Source organism: Ischnura elegans, chromosome 3, assembly GCF_921293095.1.
Source record: "Ischnura elegans chromosome 3, ioIscEleg1.1, whole genome shotgun sequence".
Lineage (NCBI taxonomy): Eukaryota > Metazoa > Arthropoda > Insecta > Odonata > Coenagrionidae > Ischnura > Ischnura elegans.
In genome coordinates, this window is record NC_060248.1 from 25,422,081 (window position 1) to 25,436,129 (window position 14,049).

The 14,049-nt window shown below is 39.6% G+C and overlaps 1 protein-coding gene across 1 annotated transcript in view; it reads left to right on the forward strand.

Moving 5' to 3' along the window:
• The window catches only part of LOC124155559 (lysozyme-like), a 35,859-nt gene extending 23,605 nt beyond the window's left edge, over positions 1 to 12,254 (forward strand). Inside the window, exons 4-5 of the mRNA XM_046529489.1 lie at positions 2,944 to 2,998; positions 11,499 to 12,254. Of these exons, the coding sequence (XP_046385445.1) occupies positions 2,944 to 2,998; positions 11,499 to 11,680 (237 nt within the window). The 3' untranslated portion in view covers positions 11,681 to 12,254. The remainder of the gene's footprint in view (positions 1 to 2,943; positions 2,999 to 11,498) is intronic.
• Positions 12,255 to 14,049: the final 1,795 nt, after the last annotated feature.

A 14,049-nucleotide genomic window follows, 5' to 3' on the forward strand; every position in this document is an offset into this window, starting at 1 on the left:
CTTCACCCTCCCCTTAACCAACCCCTGCATCCACAGGGTTTTCCCCACCCTCTCTCCGTATTGTGTTGACCATTTTCTTTTGCTGGCAATCCTTACCGTTATGACTAGAGCCCTCCTTCCAATGTGAGTTCTCCACATGCCATAGTTGTATCTTTTCCCACTGTCTCTACTCTGTACGCCTTTTCCCACCCCCTTCTTCAAAGATGTCAAATCCTCCCCAAACCCCTTTCTCAAGGGTATAAAGGTGATTTTCAAATGTTTAGCAGTGTCTTGCACCAGATGATGGCTCAGTGAGCCGAAATGCATTGTACGCAGTAAAAAATTTTTTAGAAAAGTTATACGATCTTTCATTTATTTAAATATGTCTAACTTCCACCGATTGAAGCCTGAATCTGTTGAACTTATTGGCTAGGCTTTCAGAAGTTGTCTGATATGGAGCACAGTGCATTATGGTTATGAGCCCTTGACACAGAGTAGGTATGAAGGATGAGAATTTAGGTGATACTATTCCTAATCCATGCCCCACCACTTATCAGTTATCAGCCATGCTTCTTATCTCTCATTGCTTCACTTTAGCCCCTCATCACCACAAAAATTGTATCTTTTTCCTTTTAACTGTAAAAATTGTAAATATTATATCACTTCATTTATTTGTAAATATTACTTTAATTATTTACTTTATTTTGATGACTTCCAATGTCACCGGAACATATGTGATCTCTAGGAACAATTAAAATTATTATTATTATTATTATTAATTTAAAATTATTCCAGCTATAGGGCTACCCATGCTGGAAAGGTCAAAGGGTAGCAGCTGGATGAAAGGTAGTCCAAGAGATGGTGTCAGGTAATAAACATTGTTGGGATGGAAGTGGGAAAGATTGACTTTAGAGTAAGAAAGAGCTGTGGAGGGCAATAATCTTGAATTGGGGATTTTATTGTTGGATGTGGAAATTCAGGGAGCAACATCATGATATAAAGGTTAGGAAAGTTATTGGTGGGGAAAGCATACTGTGTAAGCTTTGGAAGAATTTAGGGAGGAATGGCAAGAGAAGGTTTTTCCAACTAGTATACAGGCTATATGAGGAGGGATAGGCCAGGGATGGCCAGAGGATTTTGTCACAATGGTTCTCGCACCATTACCTAAATAGAAGAAATCTGTAGAAAGGGGAGATTATAGGACTATTATCCTAATAATGTACATGACAAAAGTGGTAGTGTGGATATTGAACAGATGAGTGGAGGCGAGGACAAGCGAGCACATATTTGGGTGGAGATCAGTTTGCTGTCAGAAAAGGAAAGTTAACTTGGCAATTGCTGTAATGAGGTGCCTGTTGGAGAGAAACCTAGTACATGACCACTATGAGTATGTCTCCTTCTCAGATATTGAAAAAGTGTTTTTCATTGTGGACTGGATAATGTTAATGGACATTAAAAAAATTGGCGAATTGGCGTATACTGGAAGGGTAGGCCACTCATTCGTAATACGTGTGTATTTGGCCCTGACTGTGCAAGTGAGTGTAGCAGATGGAGAATCTTAGCGGGCAAGCATTAATGCTTGTCTACTATAATGCCAATTGGCAGAGGAGTGAGGTAGGAGCCTCAATTCTCAAGCCGTAAACAAGCTAGAGGAAGGAAGAGAATTGGATTTTAGATAAAATGTACGAAAGTAGATTTTCTTGGGATTTGAAGAGGGAAGTCCATGAGGAAGGGGAGATTGCTAGAATACCTCTTAAATACTCCGTGCAAACCAACCTTAATTGGTAGAAGAGCCAAGAGTGAGGCACTATCGCAGTTGCTTTTTAAGGTGCATACTGAGGAAATGGCAAAAGTGGGGTGGGTTAAGTTGGAAGCTGGAGTAAAAGTGGGGATGATAATGTTTAAATCAGTGAGGTTCATGGATGGTCAGGGGTTGATTATGCAGTCAGCAAGTGGGCTGCAGTCTCCAGATGCATCAGAGTAATATTGAAATGAGTATAGGATGAAGATATACAACAAAAAGAACAAGGTTTTGCAGTTTTGAATAGCATCAAGAGTTTGGATTTTAGCCTCTGGGTAAAAGTAGGTGTGGAAAACTTGAGCAGCTCGAGCAATTAAACTATTTTGACAACAAATTAGAGGTTAACAGATTCATCAGTAAGGACATCAGAAATAGAATTGTGGTATGAGAGGAGGCATTCATAAACAGGGAAGAACTGATGCAAGGATATTTACTTGAGAGTTCAAATAAAAGGTTAGTGAAGGACCTGATCGGTAGCATAGGGCTTTATTTAATGGATAACTTTAATTCTATTTAATTTAATTTAATAATGTTAAGAACAATGTCAGAGGGAAGGATGTTTGTTAATTGAGTTCATATAAGGAAGAAAATACCATTTAGGAATAGAATGAAAGGGGAAGATCTTATTGTTATTGAAGTGGGAAGACCACATTGGGAGGAGAGACAGGTTGGATTAATCTGTGGAATGCTCTACGTAAACTTATATTCACCAGGAGAATTCCTTAGAAATAAAAAAGGCCAAAGTAGGGTGATGGTTTGGATATAAGTACCAGAAACAGGTTAGGGAATGAATATAAGGAAGTAGGCTTCATTGTGAATTGAAGAGGAAGTCCCCGAAGGGAAGATATACTGCCAGATTACTTCTTCAATACTCCATGGAAACCTACCTTAATCAGTAGAATACTTTATAATCGATCTCATACCTACATTTCTGCTACTTATCTAGTTTTTTTCTTTCCTTCAATCTAAAAGAATTCTTATATAGACAGGCTAAAGTAATCATTAGAATGCTCAATGTAAACCTATGTTTACCAGCAGAATACCTTAAAAATATAAAATAACAAGGTTGAGTGATGGTTTAGATAAAGATACAAATATTCCAGAGACAGATTAGCTAATGAATTTCAGAAAACTTATATAAATAATTTTCCTTTGTTTTCCAGATCAACAGTAGGTATTGGTGTGGTGATGGAAAAGACTGTGGAATACCATGCTCAGGTAAATATCAAGCATCTGTTTATTCAAACTGCATAGTACCTATATAGGTAACTTCAACCTTTTTGCTCTGAAGCCTTTTAGGAGGAAAATGCTTTTACCCTTCGGAGCTCCAAATGGATTTAAATAATCTCTTTCTTCAGAGCTTTTTGAAAGTGATTCATTTGCTTAGGAATGCTGATCACCCATTTTAGGACCCAAAGCAGGATTCTAGTTGCTCTTGCCTTCCTCCCTGCAACCAATTAACAACTCTTTTCATAGAGTCAGTAGTTGGTGGGCTCTAAGGATGAGGAGTTTCTAAACAAAAATTTGTCCTTCTCTCCAATATTTTAAGTATAAATGTGAGGTCCTTCTCTCATACTCAGAAACAAAAAGAAGACCAAGAAGATGGAGAAAAAGAAGACCAAGAAGATGGAGAAAAAGAAGACAGCAATAAATGTAGGGACGTGGAATGTGAGGATAATGATGAGGGTGGGGAAGCTGGAAAATATAAAAAGGGAAATGGAGATAAGATAGATATTTGGGACTAGCTGAAGGGAGGTGGAAGGATAGTGGGGAGTATTGCATGTGTGGGTAAAGGATCATATAAAGTGGTGGGGAGGAAAACTCAATGAGAGGTAGCTTAAGTATTAAATAGAAAGATAGGTTGGAGAGTGATAGGTATAGATCAGGTAAGCTATAGGATTCTGGTTGTGGGAATTGGAGCATGACCCACCAATCGTGTGGTGATTTAAGTCTATACATATAACCACTAGCAATCACTCGGAGGAAGAAGTAGATGAGGTGTATGAACAGCTCAAGGAATTAATCAGGGAAATCCTGGTAAGAAAAATTAGTAGAGTTGAGGGACTCGAATGCCTTAGTTTGGGAAGGAGGGATGGAAATGAAATAGGAGAATTTTGGTTTGATTTGTGAATTGACTGGGGAAAGAAAGCAGTAAAATTTTTCTCTAGAAACAGATTCATCTTCACAGATGAATGGTTCAATCATCAAACTTTTATACAAATTACAGTCATGCGGATTAAACGAGACAGTTGTAAACTGGATACGCGACCTTCTCAGAGATCGTAAACAAAAAGTAGTTCTTGACGGAATTAGCTCTGATGTTGTAAAAGTTACATCAGGTGTTCCACAAGGAAGCGTAATCGGCCCCCTGTTGTTCATAATATACATTAATGATCTCTGCCCCCGCATTAGCAGTAAAATACGCTTATTTGCTGACGACGCTGTCATCTATCGCGAAATTAGTGATCACTCTGACTATGAAATTCTATCATCTGACCTAAACAACGTTCATTTGTGGAGCCAAGAGTGGGGACTCGAACTTAATCTGAGCAAATGCATGGCGTTACATTTCTTGCGGAATTCGTCCAGTTCTGACCATGTTTATGCAGTGGATGGTATTAACATAAAGGCAACAGACGAAGTGAAATACCTGGGAGTTACGATAACCTCGAACCTCACGTGGGGAACACATATAAAGAATATTTGCGGCATAGCCCTGAAGAAATTAGGATTCGTCAAGCGTATTGTGGGAAGATTTTCGGATGAGAAAGTGAAAGAAAGGTGCTATTTCGCTCTCGTCCGACCGCACCTTGAATATGCAGCGAGCGTATGGGATCCGGTGCAGAAAGACTTAATCCACGAACTGAATAAAATACAAAGGAAGGCTGCGCGTTTCGTCAAAAACTGCTACGGGCGTACAGACAGCGTTACCCAGATGTTAAGCGAATTAGACTGGGATCCATTGGAGACTCGGAGGCTGCGGGCTAGGCTTAGATTGCTTGAACAGTTGAGAATGGATATCTTTAAGAGTGACACAGAGAACATAATATTAGAGCCACACTATATTTCCAGGTCCGATAGAAGCGATAAATTAATAGAGATGTTTTGCCGAACGGATAGATACGGGAATTCGTTTTTCCCCCGAGCCATAAAGGACTTTAATAAACGCTAGTACCAACCTCGTTAGAGTACTTCATTTTTTTTTTTTTTTTTTAGCTGTAAACGGCTGGTGTCCTAACACCCCCTGCCGCACCCCTTTTAGGCGGCTTGCGGGGTATTATATAGATGTAGATGTAGATCAGAAGTGGAGGTACAAATGAAGGAATCAAGGAGATATGGGGCAATATCACATAGACTCAATCATGACAAGACAGGTTTTGGAATGGCGTGAAAAACTCACACAGATGGTAAGACAAGGGTGGGATAGGTTGGAAGCAGGAATAAAAATGGGGGGAGTAATGTTTAAATTGGTGAGGTGTGCGGATGAATAGACAGTGGCCAAGAAGTTTGCAGCATTCAACTACTTGGGTATCTCATCATACATCATAGGAAAAGGGATACAGCAGTAAGGAAATCAGAAAGAGAAGTGATTTAGCAAAGGAGGCGTTCATAAACAGGAAGGAGCTTTTGAGAGGATCGCTAAGTAAGAGCTTAAGCAAAAGGTTGGCAAAGAGTCTATTCTGGAGTGCTGTGCTTTACAGCACAGAAACGTGGACACTTAGGAAGGATGAAGAGAGAAACATAGAGGTGTTTGAGGTATGGTTGTGGAGAAGAGGGTGAAGTGAATGGTGAGGAGGAAGAGGAACGAAAAAGCGCTCAACATGGTGAGTGAAGGGAAGCAGCTTCTATATGAGATACGGAGGAAATTGGAGGCTTGGATGGAGCGATCACTGAGAAGGGAGGGAAGGCTGAAATACTTCATTCAAACCCACCTTAATCAGTTGAATAGTTAAATTAAAAGAAAAATTCGGTAACTACAGGTTTATTCCTTGACAGGTACATATCAAGAATAGTTTGGTAGATCTTGTTTACTACTGAAAGGAAGGGCCAAATCCCTTGCTAATTTAAGGGTACTGTTGGGAAAAAGTACGCTTGGGTTAATTGCTTGGCCAACTGTTTCTGATTATTCATTCTTTTTGCATAGGAAGAATCGTTTATGAGATAGCCTAAAAAGTTGATGGGAATAATATGGAGGAGCAGTATGCTGTCAATCTGTTGATTACCATAGTGCTACGTGCATATATGTCGCATGATGCCATCAGTGTTTTTTATCGGTTTGTATTATTGGCTCATGGCAGGTAGAAATATCATTGCAAATAATTCTTGAACAAATTTCACTCTTTTTTGATTAGCTGCCAACAGAAGACAGAAGGTATGGATGGAGCGAGTACTTAGCGGGGAGGGGATGTTGAAAATGGTGTTGGAGGGTAGAATGTTAGGGAAACAAGGGAGGGGAAGGAAAAGAATAGGATTTTTGGATAGATTGAAAGAGAGTAGGCCTTACAGTGAATTAAAGAAGGCAGTGCTGGAAGGAAAGGGAGGCTCCCAGATCGCTTCTCGAATACTCCATGGAAACCTACCTTAATCGGTAGAATACCATAATAAAATAATTACCACTTTGGCTGTTATCCATCTCCATACATTTGGTTCCTGTCCTGTGGTGTCAGATATACACTGGGATTTATAGACATAGTGGTCACTCTGTTGCTGGTCAGCGGCTTGGTATGGTGGGAACCTTCATTGTAAGTCATTATGACCGGTGCGGAGGTCAACTATAGTTATACAAAGAGGAAAAAAGTGTGAAGGACAGTGATTTTAAATCTGGGAAAAAGGAAAAGCCTTTCAGTATTTGAAGCCAAGGAAATTGATGGGGATGGGTATTTTCCTATCTGAGCTTCTCAATATTTTAAGGGAAATTGTGGAGGAGATAGTTTTATTTTAACTTGTTTGTAGGATATTTGAGGAGATCAAAATGGGCACAAGAAGATCACTCTAATTTATAGGCCAAAAAGATGAATACCATGGAGTGTTACCCCAAATTCATATGGGGTAAGCAACAAAGGCGTAGCCAGAGGGGGTCCGGACCCACCCCCCCAAAATATAAAAACACAATTATTTTCCTTCATAAAAGAAAACGAAATATTGAAAAATCTTGAATTTAAAAAAAATTTCTTTAACAAAAGAAGTTTCTTTGATTATTAAAAGAGTTAAAACCATTACTTTGTACCCTGTTTTTCAAACATTTTCCTCTATGGTTTTGGACCCCCCTAGCCTTCCCCGAATAAAATTCCTGGCTACACCACTGGTAAGCAGGGTGGAAAAAATTATTAACAGACAAATGGAGATGAAGGATACATAATTATTTTTTGGTGTTGATCAGTTCAGGTTCAGACAATTAAAGTAAAATTGAAATAGAATAGCAATTATGGATATGCCCTAGCATAAAGAAACTAAAACTAACCACGACTTTTCCTATGCGGATTTAAAGAAAAAAGCATTTGATAGAGTTTATAGGGATTAGTCAATAGATGTTCTTAAAACATCGAGTGTTGTTTCAGACTTAATCAGGTGAAATTCTAACTTACTAATGCATGAAAAGTTACCTCCAGTTTTGTAAAAATAGCTGCTGTTTATTTTAAACCAACTCATTCACTCGATAAATTATTGTGCTATTAAGCTAAATGTATCTCTTATTACTGACAGAATAAATATTTTAGTTTTCACAAAAACCAAAGCAATATTTACTCTATTTAACAGACTCGAACAACCGATAAAGCCCAGTGGTCATGGCTAAGATCCAAAATGCTCGTAAGTGATAACAGTGGCGGCTGGTGGTAATTTATCTAGGGTGTGCATTAGAGCAGATATAGGATGATTTAATTATATTATGTTAATCCTAATCCATGAGCGTCATATTTCGTCGTAATAGAATACATAGCAAGCAAAACATATCACTGGTACACTCTACCCTTAAAATTGCATGAACAGAAATAATATTAGCATGTATGAAAATAATTATTCTCAACACACCTTTACAAGTGACAGCAGTTGAATTCATTCTCTTTTCCTTACACCCTATGAGGAAGTAGTGTAGAAAACGGCTATACAGATGGCTCTGTAGACGGACTAGGATCCTGGGCGCAGGTAGTGTAGGTGGCGGCTACACCACGACACTACCTGCTAGTCAGTCACCAAAAACATGCGCGTGCGCATTCGCATGGTTTTGAGTCTGCTCCCATCGCCCCTTTGAACAGCACATACCCCCCCGCTTACCTCGTCCCGCCAGAGCTCCCTCAAGCGATCGCACAGACCGAAAATGCACCCGGCATGATGCCACGGGATCGCACTCTAGTAGAGCGGTGAATTCGAAAAGGAGATAGCAGTAGCGTTCGGAGGCTCATGTTTCTTGCATATGCAGACAGTACTTTTATCCTTCGCGTTGCAAAGGAATAGTTTTCTTTTATAATTTATTCATCTTTGGGTGTGCACTTGCTAACAGGCGTATACGCACGCGCTGCCACTGAGTGCTAAGAAATTTGGAGTAGGTTGGTGTGACGGGTGACTCATTTGCTATATTTAAATGGCTCAGACTGCACAGCTAAGGGTAGGCAATGGAGACTCAGAGAGGGCAAGCATTTGGTCAAGATGATATCGATGAAACTGCAAGGGTTGTACCAAAAGTAAGGTTCCCAATGAGCTACAATGTTGAGGGACGGTGCTAGGCTAAATCCCACAGCTGTGCCATGCGCACTGGTTCCCCTACTCTCGAGTCCGCCAGTCCGCGATTCACTGTGTCGCTCATTATTGGCTTTGCAACCGTCAACAATGAAAGTGTTGATACCCATTCCCTCCAAGTGAGAGGATCATGCAGTAATCTGATTTCTCCATGCAAGGAAGATACCGCCCATGGAAATTCATCAGTAACTGATAGAAGTTTATGGTGAAGAGTGCATATCCATTCAGCATGTCCTCAAATGGTGCAGGGCTTTTGCTGAGGGTGGCATGGAAGTTCACAATGAAGAATGGAGTGGAAGACTGCTGCTTATATAATTTCGGATGCGATTGTTCAGAAGATCAAAGGTGAGCTGCTCAAAGATCAGAGGGTCACTAACCGTGAACTTGTTGAATGCATTCCTGAAGCTTCTAATGGCACAATTGAAAAAACTTTAACAAAAACGTTGGGTTATCGGAAGATGTGTGCTCGTTGGGTCCCCCGGATGCTGACTGACCAACAAAAGGAGCAACTCCTTGACCACGTTCGCAAAGCTCTTCAACAATGTGAGGGGGGAGGCAACAAGGAGAAGTTGCTGGAGTCTATCACCATGGGAGATGAAATGTGGGTGTTCCATTACACCCCAGGAAACAGAACACTTTGGTGGCAAACGCTTCTAGAGCGATGATGAAGTCTGAGCAGAGGTCACACACTTCCTCAACAGGTTGGCGGGAGACTTCTTCCACTTAGGGATACAAAAGCTTGAGCACTGTCTTCAAAAGTGTGTCAAAAAATAAGGACATTATGTTGAAAAATTGGCAAAAGTGTAAGCTTTTCAATGATGTGAAAATTAATAGCAATTAACAAATTTTTCTACTTACAAAAAATACGGAAACCTTGCTTAAGCTACAACACTCGTAAATAAGAACTAATGATATGGTTTAGTTGTTTAATCCTTGGGCTGTGGGAGCTCACAATTTTAGCTGCAAAGTAAGGCAGAAAAGACGCCCTGTGCAGGAGGCACCCCCTGCCATGAGGGCTGTTCTGGTAGAGTTAAACCCCTTGGGGATGCTTAAGGTGAGGGGATGTGTCCAAATGCAAGATATCCAGATAGTAATAAACATTTTGGGTAAATACCACAGTCAGCATGCAAAACGTATGAAAACGTTCCTGCACTCTAAGGGTTAAGAATGTAAAGAAAAGTTTATTGAAGAATATGAACTGGGAGTCTAAGCCCAAAATGTTATGTGTACTATGCAGATGAAGTCATCTTGGGTTTTCCACCGGGTGAGTCCATTATAGGCCAACATTTCAATTGCTGCCTCTGCCTACATCTTCAACACATATCATTTTCTTGCCCTGAAGATAATTGCAGAGGCAGCCATCAAAACTTGGGCCTACAATTAAATCACCCGGTGGAAAACCCAAGAAGACTTCACCTGCAATATACACTGGGAAAGAACAAGGTCTTATTTTAGGCGTAGGTGACTTCCCAGTGGTATGGGAGTCACGTGGTACGAAGGGATGCACTTAGCCATTTGGCATGCTCTAGCTCTGAGGAATCTAATGCGACGGTTGCACAAGTGACTTAGGCCAAAAACATGCAGTTAATTGGTGCAGACCTGTTGAGTTACCCTTGGGCTGCAAGCCAAGTGGTGCACGCTTCACTCTAGATATTGAAATTTAAGAGTCAGAGAAGGCAGATAATGGCAAAATTAGTGTATTATGACCTCTCAACATTTGTTGAAGACTGCTTAATTTCATCATCAGCAATCATCAATCCTCACATTGGTTTTGATGTAGCTCTCCACTCAATTCTCCTATTGGCTAATCCTTTTACACCTGCATAATTCTTCAGTTTTACATCCATCATTGCATCATCCTTCTTCTAAGTATATCATCTGTGGCCTACCTCTGCTGCCCTTCCACCTGTCCTTTAAGGGCACCTGTACTTCAGGCAGGGATGCCGACTTACAAAAAATAATGGGGGGGCCCAAAACGGGGATCTTGCCCCGGGAAATTTTATATGTAGTGAGTTTTAAGTTTTTTAAGCATTTTAAAAGATCCATATGATCAAAATTAGAACCCTGATAGCTCCAATCTCGATATCTGGACACTCCGGGGAAAATTGACAAGCCTGACACATTTTTTCCTCACACCCATAAAGAATTTTTGAGGGGCTCGGGCCCCCTCAGGACCCATGGAGTTGTCGCCACGGACTTCAGGTGTCTTTTATTGAAAATTGCCTACTTTATAGGAGCAACCCTCAATTTTTTTTCCTGTTACTACTGCCGACATTGTGGCTATCCACAACAAAGTCATATTTTGATGATAAATGTTACTATTCTCAATGATAATCTTTTTGAATAGGTTTAAAAGTCAGAGAACTAAATTGAGAGGAGGGCAAATGCCGGAGTCAATTGTATTGTAATTTTATACCCATGCCTTTGAATCCCATTATTATATGTAGTAATAGACCAAGTTTGACAACAGAATAAATTTGCAGCATTACTACTTGCTCTTCATCTCACTCGACCCTGTGTCCTAAATGGCTTATTTTGCCTCAAACATATCGTTCTCTGCTTCACTCGGGACATAATCACCTGAAGGTATATTGTGTTTGGCCCATGCAGTCCATCAAGGAAAACTTCCTTGACTAACATTCACATCAGTATAATGATACAAACAGCTTTACTGAATTTCCACAAAGTGAATTTGTCAACAATCAATCTGAAGATTAACTCTGATAATAAATTTCAGATCAAAATTTTGATTCATTTCCCGCAGCATATGTAGATGCTAATGTACCCGTGGTACCTACCATGTTTATGCTTTTACCACAGCCACCACTAGACTGTGGTAGGCTCAAAAAGTAGGGGACATGGTATATGTGAGAAGACAAATCTGATAGTACCTAATTTTGTCTCTACTTTGCTTTCATAGTCCTGGTCTAATGAATCTTTGTCTCTTCTGTTCATTAACTATAAAATTTCGTTTCTTTTCTAGATCTAATTGATGATGATATAAGGGATGATGCTGTATGTGCTCTGAAAATATATAGAAGACAAGGTTTCAATGCTTGGCATGGATGGACCAAGAGATGCAAAAATGCAACAAAGCCAAACTTGGATAATTGCTTTCCTACCACTGGTAGCGATAAAGATAATCGCACCCCTACATTTAAATAAAAATTATGTAATGTTACTTCAAAATTTTCAGCTAAAATGTTACTCCATATTTTAAATAACAATTAAAAAAATGTATGGATTCTATGTGTAAGCTAAATATGCCCAAGAAAAATTATAAACACAATCTCTTGATAGTGCAAAATGAAACTATTGAGGCCCTCTAAGTAACATGGGGAAAAGCATGGCCGGATCCAAGATTTTTATCTGAAGGGGTCTGAAACTCAAAAATTTCTCTTATATTTGGGATCGAGGACAATGTACCAAAATCACTGAACGAAATTTAATTGATTGTATAATTGACACGTATTCTTTCTCTCCATACTCCATAACACAAAACAAAATGACAGGAATGATCAATAAAGGTCTGATTCAGGATTTTTCTGGGGGGGCACATGGGTCTGAAAGGCAAACATTTCTCTCATATTTGGGCTGGAGGAGGATGTACAAAAGTTACTGTACAAAATTGTATTGATTGTATAATTGAAACAGTATTCTTCCTCTCCATATTCTGTAACTCAAAACAAAACGGCACTGATGATAAAAAAGGGATTGTATAAAAAATCTTGTCTATTTTTAAGCATCTTTTATTACATATTTATTAATTTAATTGCAGTGGTGTAGCCAGGAGTTTCTTTCCCCGAGGGGGGTGTCTAAAACCAAGGGGGGTAATTTTTGAAAAACAGTGTACTAAGTAAAGGGTTTTAAACTAAAATAACACTTTTCATAGTTGAAAAAACTTCAGTCGTGAAAGAAATATTTTGTGAATTCATTTCTATCAGCAATGTTAAGCATGCCATTATTTGTGGGTTTCTTCTACAGACCATAATTGAACTTACTTTCACTTAATCCAATGTTCAAGTCAGAGTAATTTAGGCCGCCATACCATAGGAAATAGTGTCATTCTCTTTCTTCATTTTCAACTAAAATTTGATAAATTGGCAAAAAGTCTGACTAAAAATTTCTTTCACTTTTTGTGAGGAAATACCAAATAGTTTCGAACTAGTACATGGGATGTATGAGGAGGGATGGCGGCCGGAGGATTTTGTGAAGACAGTTTTAATTCCGCTACTGAAAAAGAAGAAAGCTGTGGAATGTGGAGATTACAGGACTGTTAGCCTAATAGCACACGTGGCGAAAGTGGTACTGAGGATATTGAACAGATGAATGGAGGCGAGGGCAAACGAATATTTGGGCGAAGATCAGTTTGATTTTAGAAAAGGGACATCAACTCATGATGCAATAGCGACAATGAGGAGTGGTGGAGAGGAACCTAGAATATGACCAGGACGCAGATGCCTGCTTTGTGGATTTTGTAAAAGCATTCAATAGAGTGAACTGGGTGAAGTTAATGGATATTCTTAAGATAATAGGTGTAGATTGGAGGGATAGGCGACTGATTCATAATCTGTACGTGGCTCAGACTGCACAAGTGAGGGTAGCAATTAAATGCATTTCCAAAATCCGTAAAGCAGGCTTGCAGTCAGTGAATTGTCCTAGATATTTTTTGGATTCTCCACAAGGATCCTAATTACCACTTTTGCATCACAGGTTGATTTCTCTTATTGAAACCAAATGGACTATCACCCTAATACTTGTTAACCCTCGCCTGCATTTGTCTGTTTTAAATCCTCGATACCATGGAACGTAGGATTTCGCAGTGAGATGCATTGTTGTCAATGGCTTTCCGGAGCAGCTGAGTGTTGCACTTTGTCATGCGAGCTTTTGCATCCATTGCAGGTCACATCATCAGGCGATGGATGAAAAATCGGAAAAAGAATGTCAATTAATATACTCGTCAACCCTTTCCACTCCACCAGAGTAGTGATGCAAGAGGGCGATGCTATTACAAATAAGCAAGGTGTGATTGACCGATAAAATAGCACTCAGAGCGGCAGCAGAGACACCGAAAGAATATTCTAATGAATATGAAAAAAACAATGACAATGTATAGGCTGAAACCCTGTGCAGAGAATAAAAATACATAAGCTTGCAGCAGAAGAGAAGAAGTGAAGATCAACCTGAAACTAGAAAATGATAAACTTGATGTGGTGGAGGAGTTCTTTTACATATTTGTGTAACAAAGATAAACGATAGACAAAGTAAGAAAGAAATAGTGAGTAAAACAATCGAAGAAAGGAGGTAATTTCTCAACAAGAGGTGTCTCTTAACACATTCAGTGCATAGCACGTCAATTGACGTGGTCCCATCCAAGCCGAGATACATAGCATGTCAATTGACATGCTCTGATGGTCGGATGGGGGGCCTTTCTCCGCCACCGTACTAAACTAATATCCACTTTTGACTCTTCCGATCGTGTGTATGGCCTTCAGCAAGCTTCCCTCTTTCAACCAGTGTGCACCGTTTGTAAA